The 17,098-nt window shown below is 41.8% G+C and overlaps 1 protein-coding gene across 7 annotated transcripts; it reads left to right on the top strand.

Moving 5' to 3' along the window:
• Positions 1–1,808: 1,808 nt before the first annotated feature.
• exoc1 (exocyst complex component 1) lies at positions 1,809–16,811 on the top strand. Of its 7 annotated transcripts, XM_021318427.2 has the most exons (21): positions 1,809–1,932; positions 3,135–3,266; positions 3,347–3,477; positions 3,559–3,718; positions 3,996–4,013; positions 5,991–6,178; positions 6,273–6,500; positions 6,615–6,747; positions 6,842–6,951; positions 8,495–8,563; positions 9,084–9,233; positions 10,290–10,398; positions 10,988–11,032; positions 11,375–11,538; positions 13,682–13,795; positions 14,020–14,099; positions 15,037–15,265; positions 15,383–15,566; positions 15,661–15,860; positions 15,938–16,132; positions 16,225–16,811. In XM_021318427.2, exons 2-21 carry the CDS (start codon positions 3,143–3,145, stop codon positions 16,375–16,377), a joined length of 2,784 nt encoding a protein of 927 aa, XP_021174102.2. In that variant the 5' UTR covers positions 1,809–1,932; positions 3,135–3,142; the 3' UTR covers positions 16,378–16,811. The 7 variants fall into 7 exon arrangements, with proteins under 7 accessions (XP_021174102.2, XP_021174104.2, XP_012721875.2 ...); XM_021318429.2 differs by lacking the exon at positions 3,996–4,013; XM_012866421.3 differs by lacking the exon at positions 8,495–8,563.
• Positions 16,812–17,098: the final 287 nt, after the last annotated feature.

The raw sequence follows: 17,098 nt of genomic DNA, 5'->3' as shown, positions 1-17,098 counted from the left end.
CGTGTTTTAAATCAAGTTGTCATATTATTTATTGAATTTCATGCTCAAAGAAAAGCAATACTACAGAAAAATGAAAATAATAAACTCACCGTTGAGTTAGCGTTAGCTTCCATGACCGCCTCCGTGATGCTGGTTTTCCTTCACTCTGAGCGGCACAAGCGGCACGTCATGTGACTAAGAAAACGTAACGGGATTGGCTGGGCGCTCTGTGATCTGAAGTAACCCTTCCCTTTTTACACTGAATTTAGATGCTGAATTTAAGACAGTGAAATAGAGCAAGTTGAATATCGGGAGGCTGAAATTATTGAGTTTGAATTTTAAAAGGTTAAAATTTTATATATGCAGATTTTTTTTTAAAACTGAAAAGTTAAAAGTCAGGGTGTACCCTGCCTCTCGCCCAGTGAACGCTGGGCACCAGCAACCCCCGTGACCCCATGAGGGATTAAGGGGATTAGAAAATGAATGGATGGATGAAAATTTAATCACTTTCAAATAGTAATGTGAATTTTTAGCTTGAAATGAAAATCACAAATGAAATTTCAGCTATATGGATATAATGACAATTAATTTTTTTTAGGTTAAAAATGTTTTCTGAATATATTCTAACATTGAAAGAGTAAGTACAAACATGCAACATTTAAATTTCAGTGGCATTTTAATTCAAATGCCAACCACACAGATTTACTTCCATACACTTTAAAAAAAAACACACACACACACGCACGCTTGACCAAAGCTCTGCACAACAAGATGGAAAAAAACAAATTTGAAAAAAATTCATTAACACGGACTGAAAACTTACAATAAATGTCAGACTCAATGTGTTGAAAGAGTAGTTGTGTCTCATATGCAGAGGCAGATTTTCCCAGATCCAGATCTTTGGGGCCACGGCTGATTATCCTGATTATCCTCTATCATCTCTCAGTTTCCTCTGTGATTTAGGAACCACCAGCAGTATCTGGTTAGGTGACCTGAGGGAACAAGATAGGGGTCTAGGGATGGAGCAGGCTGGAAAAATATGCTGCGAGGCCACTACTAGACATCTAAGATGAAAGTTTTTACCACAGAGTTAACATAGTCATCAAACCTAAGAGCAGCGTATATTTTAGTGGGTGACTTCAAATGAAGGGTCAGACAGAGTGAGGAGATGAATGGCGCCACCAGGGCGTGGCCTCGACCACCCTGTGCCATGTCTGGGCCACCCCACTGGCTGCTCTTCTTGACCTTCTATGGCACATTTATTTGTATCTGCCAGTATTTACGTTCCCCTAGTGATTGTTTTGTTTTTCAATAAATTTATAAATGTACACCTTATTCCTAATATAATTACACAATAAAAATGAATTGTTGTCCTCAACTCAAAATGTTAACTGTACTGTTATGAGTGTATGCGCGTTAGATCATTAGTAACATTACAAATCAAACAAACCAAATAAACCAAAATATATTAGTAGGTGTTTACTGAAGTCTTTAAGATAGTTTTCTACAGGCAGCTTTACTACAGCAGTAGAATAAAATCCTGAATTTATGGCTTTTAGTTTTGGTTTGCCACCCCAAATGGCCCCATCTGGCCACCCCCATGACACATTTCTGGAGACGCCACTGGAGGAGATTTAAGGAAAAAATGCTTTGAATATTGTAGAGAAGCGATAACGGTGAGCCCGACGTCAGGATGGGTCATCCAATGAGAATCTTAGGATCATCCCTAAAGGTCGTTCACTGTTGACTTGGGACATTTAAAGCGGGGATTATTTATTTAGCTTGGAAATCTACTTTTACTTTTTTTATCTACTTTTATTGTGTGAACAGTAACACAATAAAACATATCTGTCTCCGCTGGCGATAGGATGGCGTCACGTGACCACTCCGGTCCACAACCAGGAAGTCAGAGGGCGGTGCTCTGAAGGGCTGGTGGACTGTTAAGAAAATAAGGTAACCACTGCGTTTGGTTTACATTCTTTGCAAAACAAAAAGTCTGACATATTGCACATTCGACAAATCTAACGCGCTTTGGTTAGTCTTGACCTTTAATGTTGCCCCGTTTTTTGTTGTTGTTGATCGATGCCAGTAAGCTTCGCAGCTGATGCTAACCTGCGTTAGCCATGCAAAGCTAGCAGAAACATTAGCAGAAGACAGCAGCAGCAGCAGCCGTGTTGTTATTGTTGGAAGAGCTCCTGTACTAGATGGCTTTAAACTCCCATGTCTGTGTTTTGTTTTGTTTTTTGGCTGTGCGCTCCTGCTCGTTTAGTTGTCATTAGTCGCATCTTGCGCTGATACATCGTAACACACAATGGTGGCGGAAAAGTGGCAGGTTCCTAAATTCAGTTATAAGCTACCTCCTAACTAAAGCTATTTATATCTGGTGTTTGGTTATGGTGTGCTAGAAGATTACAGGAACAATGAAATGGATGGAGAAGCGGCATCAGAACCAGTGGCTCTGTCCTAGGGACCCCATCTGAGCCCACCGGCCAAACAATAGAAAATTAAAAACACAGTAATTAAACAAGATGTTGTCTTCCGGATTCTTCAGGTCCATTGCTTCAAAGGCAGGAGGGTAGATTTGCATCGATCAGGCCTTTCCTGGCTTCTTCAGGTCTGGAGGATTGGAGCTTCCGTTTCAACGAATTCAAATGTTATTTCTAATGATTGTAACGCATACAAGAGGAAAACTAAACTGACTTTAAATCAAGCAGAAAATGAAGGCATTACAAAAATCGAGCCAATTTATTTATTGATGGTTAGAAAGAAACTCAAATTTATTAGTGTTTCCTTTCCCGATCAAGGGACAGTTGTCCAATTCTGATCTTGGGTCCATTAATAGGTACATTTCTGATAATAATAAACACAGGAAAGCAAGATTTAAATTGCATAAAAAAGGTTGCAACACAGGTAAACACAAGTTTTAATGTATTGCATGTCCCTATTCTGGCCTTTGTCTTTTTTTTTTTGTTTGTTTTGTTTTTTTTGCTGTATGTCATCAGTGTTCCCCTGACATAGTCAGAATGTTTTTTATAGTTGTGCTTTATTGTTGTGTTTTATGGCTCCGGTACAATTAGCTGCGCGTGTTGGACATAAAACTCGAGGTTCTTGCACCGATAGGCTGTTCCTAGTAACCCGTTTGTTCTGCATGTCAGGATCCACCATGACAGCCATCAAGCACGCTCTCCAGAGGGACATCTTCACGCCCAATGACGAGCGCCTCCTCGGCATAGTAAACGTCTGCAAGGCAGGAAAGAAGAAGAAGAACTGCTTCCTGTGTGCCACAGGTATGAGCGAGAGCACCATCGGTGGTTGACGAATTAGCATAGCAGAACTGATTGATGACAAATCAGACGTGTTCTTCCAGTCACCACAGAGAGGCCTGTACAAGTCAAAGTGGTTAAAGTGAAAAAATCGGACAAAGGCGACTTCTACAAGAGGCAGCAGACGTGGGAGCTCCGAGACCTGACAGTGGTCGACGCTAAGGATGCCAGCAAGGTGCGTCTCTGCTCTCGGTCAGCCTGTTTCAAATTTCCTGATTGTGGAGTCGGAAATAATGCGCATCGTTTTCCCATTCAGGAAAATCCAGAGTTTGATCTTCATTTTGAGAAGGTCTACAAGTGGCTGGCCAGCAGTACGGCAGAGAAGAACTCCTTCATTTCCTGTATTTGGAAGCTGAACCAGCGTTATCTGAGGAAGAAGCTGGAGTTTGTCAATGTCAGTTCTCAGCTGCTTGAAGGTGTGTGAACCCGTCTATCAGCAGCCACCGCTGGGGCCTGCATGATCCTTTTAATGGTTGGGTGCAGTCTAGAAAAAGTGTTAAAGTGCTTTAAATTAAGATTGAGCATACCTTTTCAGTTTTAAAGAAGGGGAAAGCTTTCCTGGATTATGGTTGGGTTTCTTTATTTGTAGTACGTTAAATAATCTTCTTTGTGTCCCAATTTATGTTTTTTTTACATGTTAAATTCTTCTTTATTCTTACTTTTTTTTTCCCCTCTTAAACTTTCTCTGGCCAGAACTTCCTAAAGCGGAAGGTTGGTAGGACTAAATTTCCCTTTCCTCATTTCTTTCCACTGTATTTTCATAACGTCAAACCATCATTCTCATCAGAGACTGTCACCGTGCTACAGCAATTTGAAGTATGTAACTAAACTGGGAAGGCATTATTTTATTTTTATATTTATAAATGTGCTCAAGAGCAATTACATTTTTAATTTCAGCCTTTTTACCATTTCACCTCAATCATTAGAATCTTTAGCAGCACATGTTCATTAATGCATTTTATGTTTAGCTAATAAGGACTTTCCAGATTATTATTTGAAAGCATAAAGTGCCTTGCTAATCATTCATAGGACTTGAGCTTTTCCTTATTTATTGTCTTGTTACAACCACAAACTTCCCTGTTTTTTATTGGGACTTCAGTAATGAACAAAGCAGTCATTTTTTGGAAGGAAAACGATATGCAGTTTTCAAAAGTTTTACAAACACAGTTCAATGGGACTGACTGCCTTAAAAACACATAGTTTGTCCATCTGTGTAAACAAGTAATTCAGAAATATTTGCTGTGCATTTCAATTCTACTTTCTTCAAACTTTGTGGAACCACATTTAACTGCAATCACAAGTCATTAGGGGTCTAATACCTTTATCAGCTTTGCAAATTCAGGTATTAAATTTTTTTCCCTGTGTGTTTTTTTTTTTTTTTTGTAAAAGATCTGAAGCTCAGGCCAATTAGACGAGGAGCCCCTGTGAACATCCAGTCTGGTCACAAACTCATTCTTGATTGGATATCCGTGCAAACTTTGACTGGGCCACTCTACCATGTTAATATTCTTCGATTAAAGCCGTCCCTCTGTAACTCTGGCTGCATGTTTGTTTTGTGCTGCTGGGAGGTGAGCCTCCAACCCTTGTCTCGAGTGTTTCGCAGCCCCTAACAGGTTTTGTGGCAGGACTGCCCTGCATTCAGCCCCATCAGTCTTCCAGTCCTCCGCGGCCAGCTTTCCCATCCCTGCTGCAGGGAAGCATCTTCACAGGATGATGCTGCCCATGTCGTTTTTCACTGCAGCGTTCATTTTACACACAACACATAGAAATGTGCATTTCGACCAGATGGATACATTTCGGTCTCATCAGACCAGAGAACCTTTTCTGCCACATGGCTTGTGACAAACTCCAAACAGGACGTCTCACTGTTTCTCTTTGAACAGTATCTATTTTTCTTTTTCTTATCAGCACTGCTCTCTAGAGCAGGGGGTCCCGAACCTTTCAGCCTGCGACCCCAAAAATAACATTGCCACAGACTGGTCCCCTTTTGGCAAGTTGGATTGTTTTTTCGGGGGGAAATTATAAGAATGAAGTCATACTATTTTTAAAATACACATTCAATTCTGAATAAAGTAGTATTTCTATAAGACCTCTTCTTTTTAGCACCTCTGTATCAAATCTTCTCGCAACCCTCACTTTGGGACCCCCTTTCTCTGGAGGTCAGATTTGTGTATTGCCTAAATTAACCTGCTTTAAATGTCCCCCTGTAACTTAATCCCGGCCTTACCCGCTTTTGGTCCTCATGATGTTTGTCCGCTGATGTTAACAATCCATGTGCTGTATCATTGTCTGCTTTTTGTTGGTCTATTGTCAACATCCCAATGAAATATATTGAAGTGTGTGGTTGTCTGGAAAATTTCAAGAGCTATGAGTACACGTTCAAGGCACAGTAGAGCCTTCTTCATGCTACTGCCCTAGATCGCTTTCCACCATACACTCATATTACCCCAACATTTTCATCGCTGGTAGTGAAATGTCCAATCAAACAATAGCCTGTTTGATTAAAGCAAGAAAACCATCAGACTAGCACTTCCTTCTCCTCAAAATGACATTTACTGTGGTTGTGCTTTATAAGAATGTGAAACACATGGCTCCCAGGGTACCCCATTTTCTTTTGACTGCGGTGCTTGTTCTTATGGATCGCGCGCCCTTTTGTTTCATTTCATCTTCACTTCTCTGCGGCTTTAGAGTCAGTGCCAAGCGGTGAGAGTCAGAGCGTTGCAGGCGGTGACGAAGATGCCCTGGAGGAGTACCAGGAGCTCAGCGCTCGTGAGGAGCAGGACATCGAGGGCATGATGGAGATGTGCGAGTACGCCGTCTCCAACGCAGAAGCTTTCGCGGAAAAGCTCTTCAAGGAGCTCCAGGTCTTAGATGGGGTGAGCAAAGCAACCTCCACAGCCACTCCTGACATGACAATCCAGATTGACGTCACCATGTTTTTCTGAGTCCTTTATTTGTTTTGACTTCAAGGCCAACATTCAGTCCATAATGGCGTCAGAAAAGCAGGTCAACATCCTGATGAAGCTCCTGGATGACGCTCTGGCAGAGGTGGACACCATCGAGGGAAAGCTGAGCAGCTATGAGGAGATGCTTCAAAGCGTCAAAGATCAGATGGACCAGATCTCCCAGAGCAACCGCCTCATTCAGATCAGCAGCACCAACAACGGCAAGCTGCTGGATGAGATCCAGTTCTTAGTGGTGGGTCTTTTGCTTTTTTTAACCCACTAACCACGTGGGCATTTAAAAATAATGGATGTGTGGATGAATCAGCATTTTTTCTGAATCTGAGTCTTTCTGATTGTCTTTCTGTAGAACTATATGGACCTGTCAAAGGGACACATCAGAGCTTTGCAGGAGGGAGACCTGACCTCACCTAGAGGTATAGAGGCCTGCATCAGTGCATCTGAAGCTCTGCTGCAGTGCATGAATGTAGCTCTGCGGCCAGGTCAGTTTCCACATTAGGCAAGAAAACCACCAGTTTTTTTTTATTCCTTTAAATCAACTTATAAGTTGTAATAGTTGATATTTTCTTCCTTTAGGCCATGACCAGCTGGCGGCCGTCACCCAGCAGCAGAAACTGTTCTCTGAGCTGAGAGATACTTTTGCTCGTCGACTCACCAATCATCTCAATAATGTGTTTGTTCACCAGGTAACACCCTCAGTGGTATTTAGACATTGCCCTCGGAGCTTCACTTAGCCTGGACATGTGCTCTGTGGTGCACTGGATCTGATTACGCAGAGTAGATTTATTTATTTATTTTTTTAGGCCAGGTTTTCTGTCAGTGATGCTGTACCAGACGCTGATAAATCTACTCAGACAAAGAAGTCAAAGGAATTTGAAAGTAAACCTGCAGATCTCATGAAAGTCAGCTTGTTGAGAAGTACTTCATAAAGACCTGATGCTACACCATTGAAAGCATTTTGACACATTACAACCAAAACCATCAATGTATTTTGTTTGATTTTTCTTTCCTGCGACAGACAACCACAAAGTAGTGGATAATTGTGAATTGGAAGTTTTTCCAAACGAACGCTGGAGATGGGCACCAGCAACCCCATGAGGGATTAAGCGGATCAGAAAATGGATGGATGGATGGATGGATGGAAGTTTTTCCAAACTTTTTACAAATTAGAATCTGAAATGTGTGGCTGGCCCATGTCCTCCGGCCCCCTTTAACCTGATACGCTTAAACAAAAATGCAACCAATTTCTTTCTGAAGGCACCAAATTAATAAACAGTGTGTAATTATAGACGTGTGTTAGGACTTCTTCATGTTATTAAAGGGCATTCTTGTACAAACCACATCATAAAGACCAAGGAGCACAGCAGACAGGCCAGAATTTAACCTGTGCAGACTCTTAAAGAAGGGTTTTGTTGTAAGCAAATATCTTAAGCTTTGGAGAGCTCACGAAGCACGGAAAGAGTCCGATACGCCGTCCCCACAAACACGGTGGTGGTGGCAGCATCATGCTGTGGGGAAACCTTTCTTCAGCTGGACAGGGAATTTAGTCAGAGTTGATGGAAAGATGGATGGATCAAAATACAGGGCCATGCTGGAGGTTCACTTCCCAGCAGGACAGCAACCCTAAACCCACAGCTAGAGCTACGATGTAATAGTGTAGATCAAAGCATATCCATGTGTTAGATCAGACCTTTATCCAATTAAGAAATGCGATAGAGCTGCAAATTGAACTTCATAGACATTCAGTCTGCCTGAGCTTCAGCTGTTGTACAAAGAAGAATGGGCAAAACTGGACTGTAGTTGGTAAACGTTGGCAGAGACATGCCCTAAAAGGTTGCTGCATTGATGTTTGTGGTTGTAATTTGACAATATGGGATAAAGTTAAAATTTCACGTGTCCTCCATTTTATATAAGAACGGGTTTTCTCCAACCACGATATTATTTGTTTATTTTCTCCCCCTTTGTATGTATTTAAACATAAAACTAAAACTGTGGGATGTGACTCCTACTTTGCGGTGTCCCCACATGCAGTCTGTATGCTACAGCTCAGAAAGTATGGCTCCCAGTGGCCCCCTCCCTGCTCTTTTCCAGGCTCTTTCTCTCCGCTCACGAACTTCCTGTTTAGCGATCACTCTCTTCCTGAGCTTCCTGTGTTGTATCCTGCCTGTTCTTGTCTCTGTGTGTTGCTCACTTTGAATCATCCCACTCTGCTCTCTGTCTCTGTGTCAGTTCAACCACTTCAGTTACTTCAAAATGGCCATCCCTCAGTATTATAGGTCTTCCTGTCTGTCACTTCCAGTGAGTACCCTCACAGCAACCCCCCCGCCCCGCCCCACTTGCCCTCCCTTGCTAATGTTTGGCCTCTCACAATTCACTCCAATTTACATGCCATGAGATATCAGGCTTTTTTTCCCCCCTCCTCTCTACGGAGCATTGGTTGTTGCATGTGGTGTATTTCTAACTACTTAACATCTCTCATCTGATCTCAAAGCTAAAGAAGCTCTGATCATTTTCCGCCTCCTTTACCAACTGACTTGGCTGAGGCCTTTTCCATGTTTCTGATGCCCACATTAGCTTAGTTGCAATGAGCTCATGTCATGAAGTGCCGTGCCTGTTTTATGCTCCGTGTGCATGTCTTGCAGTGGAAAGCAATCGAGAACAAACTCGAGATAGGGGAGATGAGGCCGTGAAAGTTAGAGGTCCAAACGCTGGAGGTCAAAAAGCCCTCTGTTACGTCAGCGTAAGGCTGACATGGGTCTCAACAGGAGGTTTCACTCTAACGAGGCGTTCTTGTTTGTTTCCTTGATCCCTTCCGCAGGGGCACGATCAAAGCTCTACCTTGTCACAGAACAGTGCAGAACTGACGCTGCCCAAACACAGCCCCCTCCACAGGGACCTGCTGCGCTACGCCAAGCTCATGGAGTGGCTGAAGAACACCCAGAGGGAGAAGTATGAAGGCCTGTCGAGGGTCAGTGCAGCTGGCTTTTCACATGTGTAGAGAGATGGTTTTGATGATGTGCGATATTATAAATAACTGTATTTATTTCATTTAGATTATGGCAAAACCTCCTATATACTGATACTTCTACCACAAGGTTTTACATGGGAGCACTACTTTTTAATCCACCAAATAGATGAGACTCATCCATGTGACTAAATCTGTGGTTCGTCTGACCACAGAGTCTTGTGCTACTTTTCTCTTCAGGCTACTTAGTTTTTATTTTTGAACAAAAGCTTTTAAAAACTGCAGGTTATGGGAGGTCTGTGTGTTTTGGGGGTACTGCTTAAGTTGTTTCTGACCACTTTGAGTACAATTAATGTCAAAAACCAAAACTATCCTAATGATGGCACAGAATAGATTGCTGCTAGAATTAAAGCATCCAATCGCAGTGGCCGAAGATCTCACTGCAAAACTACTAAATTTCACTTATTGTGCTTATTTTAAATGACTAAAGTCTACTTCTGAAATTCAAAATAAGAATAAATAAATAAATGTTCTAAATAATATTAATATAACTGGGTAGACTATGGCTGGACGATATGGAAAAAAGCATATCGATAAAATAGAAATCATATTGTTCAATATCGATAATTATGAACAAATTCAAAACACTCTTTGACACTCTGTGAACTCTTTGAAGGGGCTTTGTGATCGGTGTGGAGGATGTAATGACTAATACTAACTTACATGGATAGAATGCAAAAGGAAGGAAAACTGTTCTTCTATTGAACTTTTTATTTACCCTTTTTTTCCATCATTGATATACGTCCATTGATTGATAAATATTGCATTATCGTCCAGCCCTACGGTAGACTGTTATACTTAGCAGCATTAGAAATAGTTATTGCCTTTCAATGAGATCACGTTAAACACTTTTTACTCTAAATGTTTATGTAAACACCATGATATTTTTGTTCATTGTTATCATACACTGCAAATATACCATTATGTAGCAATACCATGTCAAGGATATGATGTTTTGTAGTTTTTCCCACATAAAATGCCCCTGTTTGTTATTTTCAGACCTATGTCGACTACATGAACCGCCTGTATGAGCGAGAAATCAAAGACTTCTTTGAGGTTGCCAAAATAAAGATGGCGGGGACATCCAAAGAAGCGAAGGGCAAGTTTGGTAAGAGCTTTTATTCCTCAGCACTGTGTGACTGTCGACATGAAACATGTTTCGGTTGTGCAGTAAATGAAACTGAGTGTGTGTGGAGGTTTTCTCTGAGGTCTCTTCTAATCCTTTAGTCTCTCATGTCAGATGAATGTTTAAGGGAACAAGCGATGCCTCTGTCTTTTTACAGCTTTTCTGCACAAGTTCTGTTTTTGAAATATAGCTCACCAACCCATACATGCCGTCTCAGGAGCTAATGTCTTGCCTTTTTGTTTTATCTTTTAATAATGTCTTCTTTTCCCTTTGCACAGGCTCTTTTCATGCTCAGTTGTGAATATTTAATAGCTGCATAGGACCCTCGGTTGAGCTTTGGTTTTGGCAGGAACATACATCTCTGCTCTCTGCACTCTGTATTAGCTTTTGCTTCTGAAAACAAAAACAAGAATTTGTTTTCGAAAGGTTTGTCCGTCCTACTACCAAAGGCACTGCATCGTTAGCGTAAAACTGGTGCACCTAACATCTAGCCTCTGCCCCGTCCCCATGCTGCATGTTTTAAGCCTAACCTGTGTCTGTCTTTGATGCCTGCCTTTCTAACCGGCTGCAGCCACGCTTCCTCGGAAAGAGAGTGCGCTCAAACAGGAAACAGAAAGTAAGTATGATATTTAGATTGAGCTGTCTGTTCCAATGTCTGCTTTTAAACCCGGCACTAAAATAAATCCTATTCTCAGACCCTCTCCACCTAATACAGTCCATTACCTCACTGTGTAATTGCTTGGTTTGTGTTAAAACCTCTCAGTGCATTTTAATCTTTCAGTACATTTTATAATTCTGTGATGAATGGCAAACTACTTGACTTTTTTTTTTTTTTTTTTTTTTTTTGAAAAGTGCTGCTTGAGTTGTGCATTTTATAATGGTGTAAAACTCTAGAGAGAAAATGTTTCTTGCTTAATACCAACTTGGACCATATCCTGTATTTACCTTGGCGTATCAGGCCTGCACGGCAGCTCTGGGAAGCTTACGGGCTCCACTTCCAGCCTAAACAAGCTGACTGTGCAGGGCTCCAACAGCCGCCGATCCCAGTCATCCTCCCTGCTGGACATGGGCAACATGTCTGCCTCCGACCTGGATGTAGCGGACAGGACCAAGTTTGATAAGGTGACACTTAATGTTCGGCCTACAATGGGGAGTAGCTGAGAAAACAAATAAGCTGGTTCTTCCGGGACATTATTTATACAATTACAACCTAAAGCAGCACCATGTAAGTTTTGACCCAATAACTAGTTTAATTGGAGATATATTAAATGATTTATCAGGCAATATTCAGCCCTTGGTGGGTATAAATGCTCGGTGCAAGCTGGCCTTCTTAAAAACTCGCCTATGTAACTTTAGAGGGTCGGATCCATCACTGGATGGGTCACATGACCAATAGCGCCACTTTATAGTGGTCTGAGCTTCCCTTTAAACACAAGAGCTAACCTTACATGCTTCTATCTTTGTCATCCTTTAGTTAAAGTTTGTCATGGCCATGATTATTATTATTATTATTACAAATAACTCCATGACTTCTCAATCTGCGGCTCCAAAGTGGTCTGCTATCAGATTCCAAAACACGGAGGGAGACTGTTTAATTTTGCGACAGTGCAGCGTTTCAACCAGTGGAAAGTTACAGATCTAGTCCCCCCTAGTGGCTAAAAGTTACATGGTGCTGTGTTAAATGAAAAGAACAAATACATAATGTATTTAACAATAACCAATCCAAACTACAGAAGCAGTTTAGGAAATTAATTATGCTGCTACCACTTTCTTAGGATGAATTACCTGCTCAGATTTTTAAACCTTTTAAATGTGAAATGTTGTCATTTGCTCAGATTGCTTTGTCAGTAATGCAAAATGCTGCAGTGGTTGAACACATAATTAGTTTCAGTTATGACTGCTTAACCATCACTTTTTACACACAAACCTCCCAATCTCCCGTTTTGAAGTTGGGACATTTGTCTCTACCTCCTCTGGAGGATCCCAGGGCCTCCCCATGCCATCTATAGTGAGTTCTGGGTCTGCCCTTAGTTCTCCTCTCTGCCTTAGTTGTCCTCTCACAAACCCTTAAAACCTACAGAGAGGCTTGTTTTAGACACCTGTATCCAGGATCTCATTCTTTCAGTCATGATCCATGTCTAATGACTATAAAAGGGTGTTGAAATGTAGACGGACGGTCTAATTGAGAGCTTTGCTTTTTGGCTCAGCCTTTACTTCACCACGACAGACTGAAGCAACGCCAGCATCGCTGCAGACAAGGACCTAAACAGTGTTTATATTTCCTGCATTATCCTACCATCACTTGTGGAGAAACACCAAGAAATGTCAGCTCCCTGGACTCAGACAGAGACTGAAGCCCAACCTAAAGGGGATAAATCCACACTTTTCTGGTTAAGGACCATAGCCTATGACTTAAAAGAGCTGACTCTCATCCTGGCCACTTCACATCACCCAGGCATCAGTCAACTTGTTGAGAATGCAGACACAGCTCTGGCCTTGGTTATAGGAGGGCTATAGGGCATGCTCATAGCATCCCCATCAACCTATACCTCTGCTGCGCCCACTGCAAAGGGATTCAGGTGGAAGACAGCCGTGAGCCTTCAGATCCAACACCAGATTCCCCTGGCCCCCTCAGCAACTCAGCAGGAGTACAGATCAGGTCCTCTGCTCCAGTGTTCCTTTGTCAGGACAAAACCCACACCCCTCCTCCATAGAGCTTCACAATCAGTTGGCGCCTCCCTTCCTTAGAGTAAACTTAACCAGGATGACCTTCTTAAAAACTTGAACTACGATCCGGTACTGCCATTCCCCAGGTTTTGACCCAGCTCTCCATGCAACATTGAAAAAGTATCTAATCGGTGACAGGTCTGAGATGTTCAGGGGCAATAGCGACTTGGAACCACTCTCATCCACTCCCTTTGTTAAGGCCATAGTAATGGACTTGCCTTCTCTGAGTCCTCAGATGAAGCATCCGCTGTAGAAAACTAGGCCACTGGATTGAGAACATCCTCAATGTTTTCCTTCCACCAGCTATATAATGAACTATGTAATTAAGAGGTGCCATTAGCTTTTCACAGACTGCTTCTGCATTTTGAAATAGTTTTTTGTTGAATGCGAGCACTTTGTAAAATAACATGCATTTCTGAGGCAGTGTTTATAAAGACTGAAACATAATGACCAGCACATGCTTTATTTCCTTCATTTACTCTGTGACTCTGCTTGTTGTGTTGAACTTAGATTAAATGGAGTGCTGTTGTGTTTGCAGATATTTGAACAGGTCCTCAGTGAGCTGGAGCCTCTCTGTCTTGCTGAACAAGACTTCATCAGTAAATTCTTTAAGCTGCAGCAGCACCAGACGGTCCTACCCCCTCTCGCACAGGTACAGCTGTTATCAGATAACGCAAACCGCTGTAACATCCAAATGAACAAGTGTTAGTTAAAGCCAACGGCGGCATGCCATCTTCTAATAGGACGTGCGTTTCTTCTGAAAGCATAGCATGCTACAGCAACAGATGCTGGCCTGTTTTCAGTGACAGCGTCATTCATGTACAACTGGACGTTTAACAAGACTTGTCATTGTTTTGTTTCTGCTTGTCCTGTCAGCCAGAAACAGAAGAAACGGATGGAAGCATCCCGTCAAGGATGCCTCCCCAGGCCGACCACCGACACTCCTTGTCATCTGAGTCAGTACTTTGACATGCTTAATGTTTTTAGTACAAATATTATCAATCCTTTATGTATTTTATGGTGATAAGGGTTGTAGACCACTGGTCTACAAATATCACAGTTTCCTAAATTGTGGGAAAAGGGGAAACATGCATTATTAAGTCAGGATGAGTATGAAATTAACGGGAAACAGATCTTTATTATTTGCCTTAACTGAATTTATTTACATTACAGTAGCGGTTAAAAGAAAGCAGCATAGAATGAGATTATTTAAAGATTTTAAAATTGCGTTTAATCCTTCAGATGATAATTTATGGTTTTCAAAGTGTCAAGCTTGTAGGACTGGAGGTGTTTCTTTATATATTGTTGAGGCATTGTTTAACAAAAAAAACCCAGTTTGTACAGTTAGATGGTGAAGACAGAACATGAACGCTGGAGACCCATGAGGTTCAGTCCTGGGACCCATTTGTGACGTATCGATCTGGTAGATCAACATTTATTTTGTGTATAGATGAACAATTGGCTTTAGCTTTGGGAAGTAAGTTATTTTTAAACTTTGAGCTCTGTGGTAATCAACAATAAAATTCTTTGATTACTTTAGAAATAGATGGTGTGTCAGTAGAAAGTGTATCCTGAGAAAAAAAATGTAAAAGAATTACAATTTTGAGTAAAACTAAGAGAATTTTGCATTAATCACCGCCCCATGTTTTGTATGGTTCTCTTACCCTCTCATAATTAATTTACTATGTTTGAGGCAGCAGGGAGGCAGATTCTGAAGTGTCTTTGTTCACATCACTGCTTTTTTTATGATGGATTTTTGTACATTTTTCTTTTTATTTGTCTGAATATGTATTTGGGGAAAGTAAGTATTGATGTGTGTGTGTGTGTATTTAAATGAAATGAGTAACGTGCAATTAACTAGATCAATCGGTTCACTTCTGTTTGTGACTAAAGGAAAGACACGGTGCGGCTGATGATGAATAAAATCTTCCAGAGCATCGAACCCGAGCTCAACAGCCTGATCGCTCTGGGCGACAAGATTGACAGCTTCCACTCTCTGTACATGCTGGTGAAGATGAGCCACCATGTGTGGACAGCTGAGAACGTAGATCCGGCATCTTTCCTCAGCACCACGCTGGGAAATGTGTTGGTCACAGTAAAGAGGAACTTTGACAAATGCATTGTGAGTAGAGGCCATACAGACAGGAAACGACTATTGTGAATGAAAAGGAAATACGTCTTTTGTGTTGTCAGGCCAAAGTCCATGTTGTGTAACAAGTTCAAATCTGTCTTTATACAGTCAGGTCAGATCAAACAGATGGAAGAAGTGAAGATTTCTAAGAAAAGCAAAGTTGGGATCCTGCCTTTTGTCACAAGATTTGAGGAGTTTGCTGAACTGGCTGAGACGATCTTCCGTAACGCAGAGCGCAGGGGGGACCTGGATAAAGCCTACGTGAAGCTTATCAGGGCTGTTTTCATGAATGGTAAGTCTTCTGGTCATTTAAAAGACGTGGATGTTGCTATAATCTCCCAGTGATGTCTGGAAACAAGATGTCTAACATTAGCTTGTGTTATTAGTGGAGAAGGTTGCTAGTGAAAGCCAGAAGACGCCCCGGGACGTTGTGATGATGGAGAACTTCCACCACATCTTTTCCACGTTATCGCGTCTAAAGATCTCGTGCCTGGATACGGAGAGACGGGAGGCCAAGCACAAATACACAGACCACCTGCAGTCTTATGTAATCAACTCCCTTGGCCAGCCGCTGGAGAAACTCAATGTAAGAAGAACTATCTTTCAGTTCTGGACAAACGTACATGATCAGAGAGGTTATGACGGGTAAACTCTCTCTTGCAGCATTTCTTTGAAGGGGTGGAGTCCCGTGTGGCCCTGGGCGTACGGGAGGAGGAGGTGAGCTACCATCTGGCTTTCAACAAACAGGAGCTGCGCAAAGTTATCAAAGAGTACCCTGGCAAAGAGGTGAAAAAGGGTCTCGACAACCTTTACAAAAAGGTGGACAAACATCTGTGCGAAGAGGAAAGTTTGCTGCAGGTGAGAAACCTTCAGATTCACTAGACGTTACCAGTCTCAAGATAAATCCTTCACAAGTCTAAACTGCTGCACTTTCCTATCATCTCCACCAGGTGGTGTGGCACTCCATGCAAGACGAGTTCATCCGTCAGTACAAGCACTTTGAAGGGTTGATAGGGAGGTGTTATCCTGGATCTGGGATCACCATGGAGTTCACCATCCAGGACATTTTGGAGTACTTTTCCAGCATTGCCCAGTCCCATTAGTTTAGCTGCTGAACACTCTCCTAACGATTCACTACTGCCTCACTTTGGCTGAACGCGCATTAACTATTTGTGCTTGAAGTATGGACATTTCATGTGTTTGACTGTTTTATTAAAAGTGAATCGTACAATGAGCGGTAATGCAGATGTTGCAGCACTGCTCATGTGCCTGTATGTTGCTTAAGCAGTTCTTCCACACACACTAAATTGTGAGATTTTTATTGCAGCATGCCATGGCTACAAAATAAATTTGCACTTGAAGCACCCTTGAAATCATCTATCTCAACGTTGTGCCATGGAGATATAAGAGCATTTCCCGCGTTGGTTTTGTTGGCCCAAAGGAACTATCAGACAGCAGGTGCAGCTTGTAGTGAGTGGAAAGCAGCACAGGTGTGCTTGAGAAAGCTTTTCTGAATAAAAGAAACATTTAAGTTGAACTATTGAACTATTCAAAGTGTTTCAGACCGGAAAAGGATGGAGTGAGAGGGGAATGAGGACATCCAAGCAAAGCTTCTGAGGTCAGGAGTTGAACCCCAGATAGCGGCGTCTAGGACTAATAGCCTCTCTATTTAGGCCGACCGCTCTACTCCAAATTGAACTTGTTTTGATTTACTGTTTTTAGATTTAATTATAAATGCTAATTTGAGTACTGTTAATTGTGATTATTGAGACAAAAACAAGCAATATGTGAAAATCAAAATAAGCCAGAAAAACCTAATCACTT

Source organism: Fundulus heteroclitus, chromosome 9, assembly GCF_011125445.2.
Source record: "Fundulus heteroclitus isolate FHET01 chromosome 9, MU-UCD_Fhet_4.1, whole genome shotgun sequence".
NCBI lineage: Eukaryota > Metazoa > Chordata > Actinopteri > Cyprinodontiformes > Fundulidae > Fundulus > Fundulus heteroclitus.
This window is presented reverse-complemented; position numbering and strand designations above follow the sequence as displayed.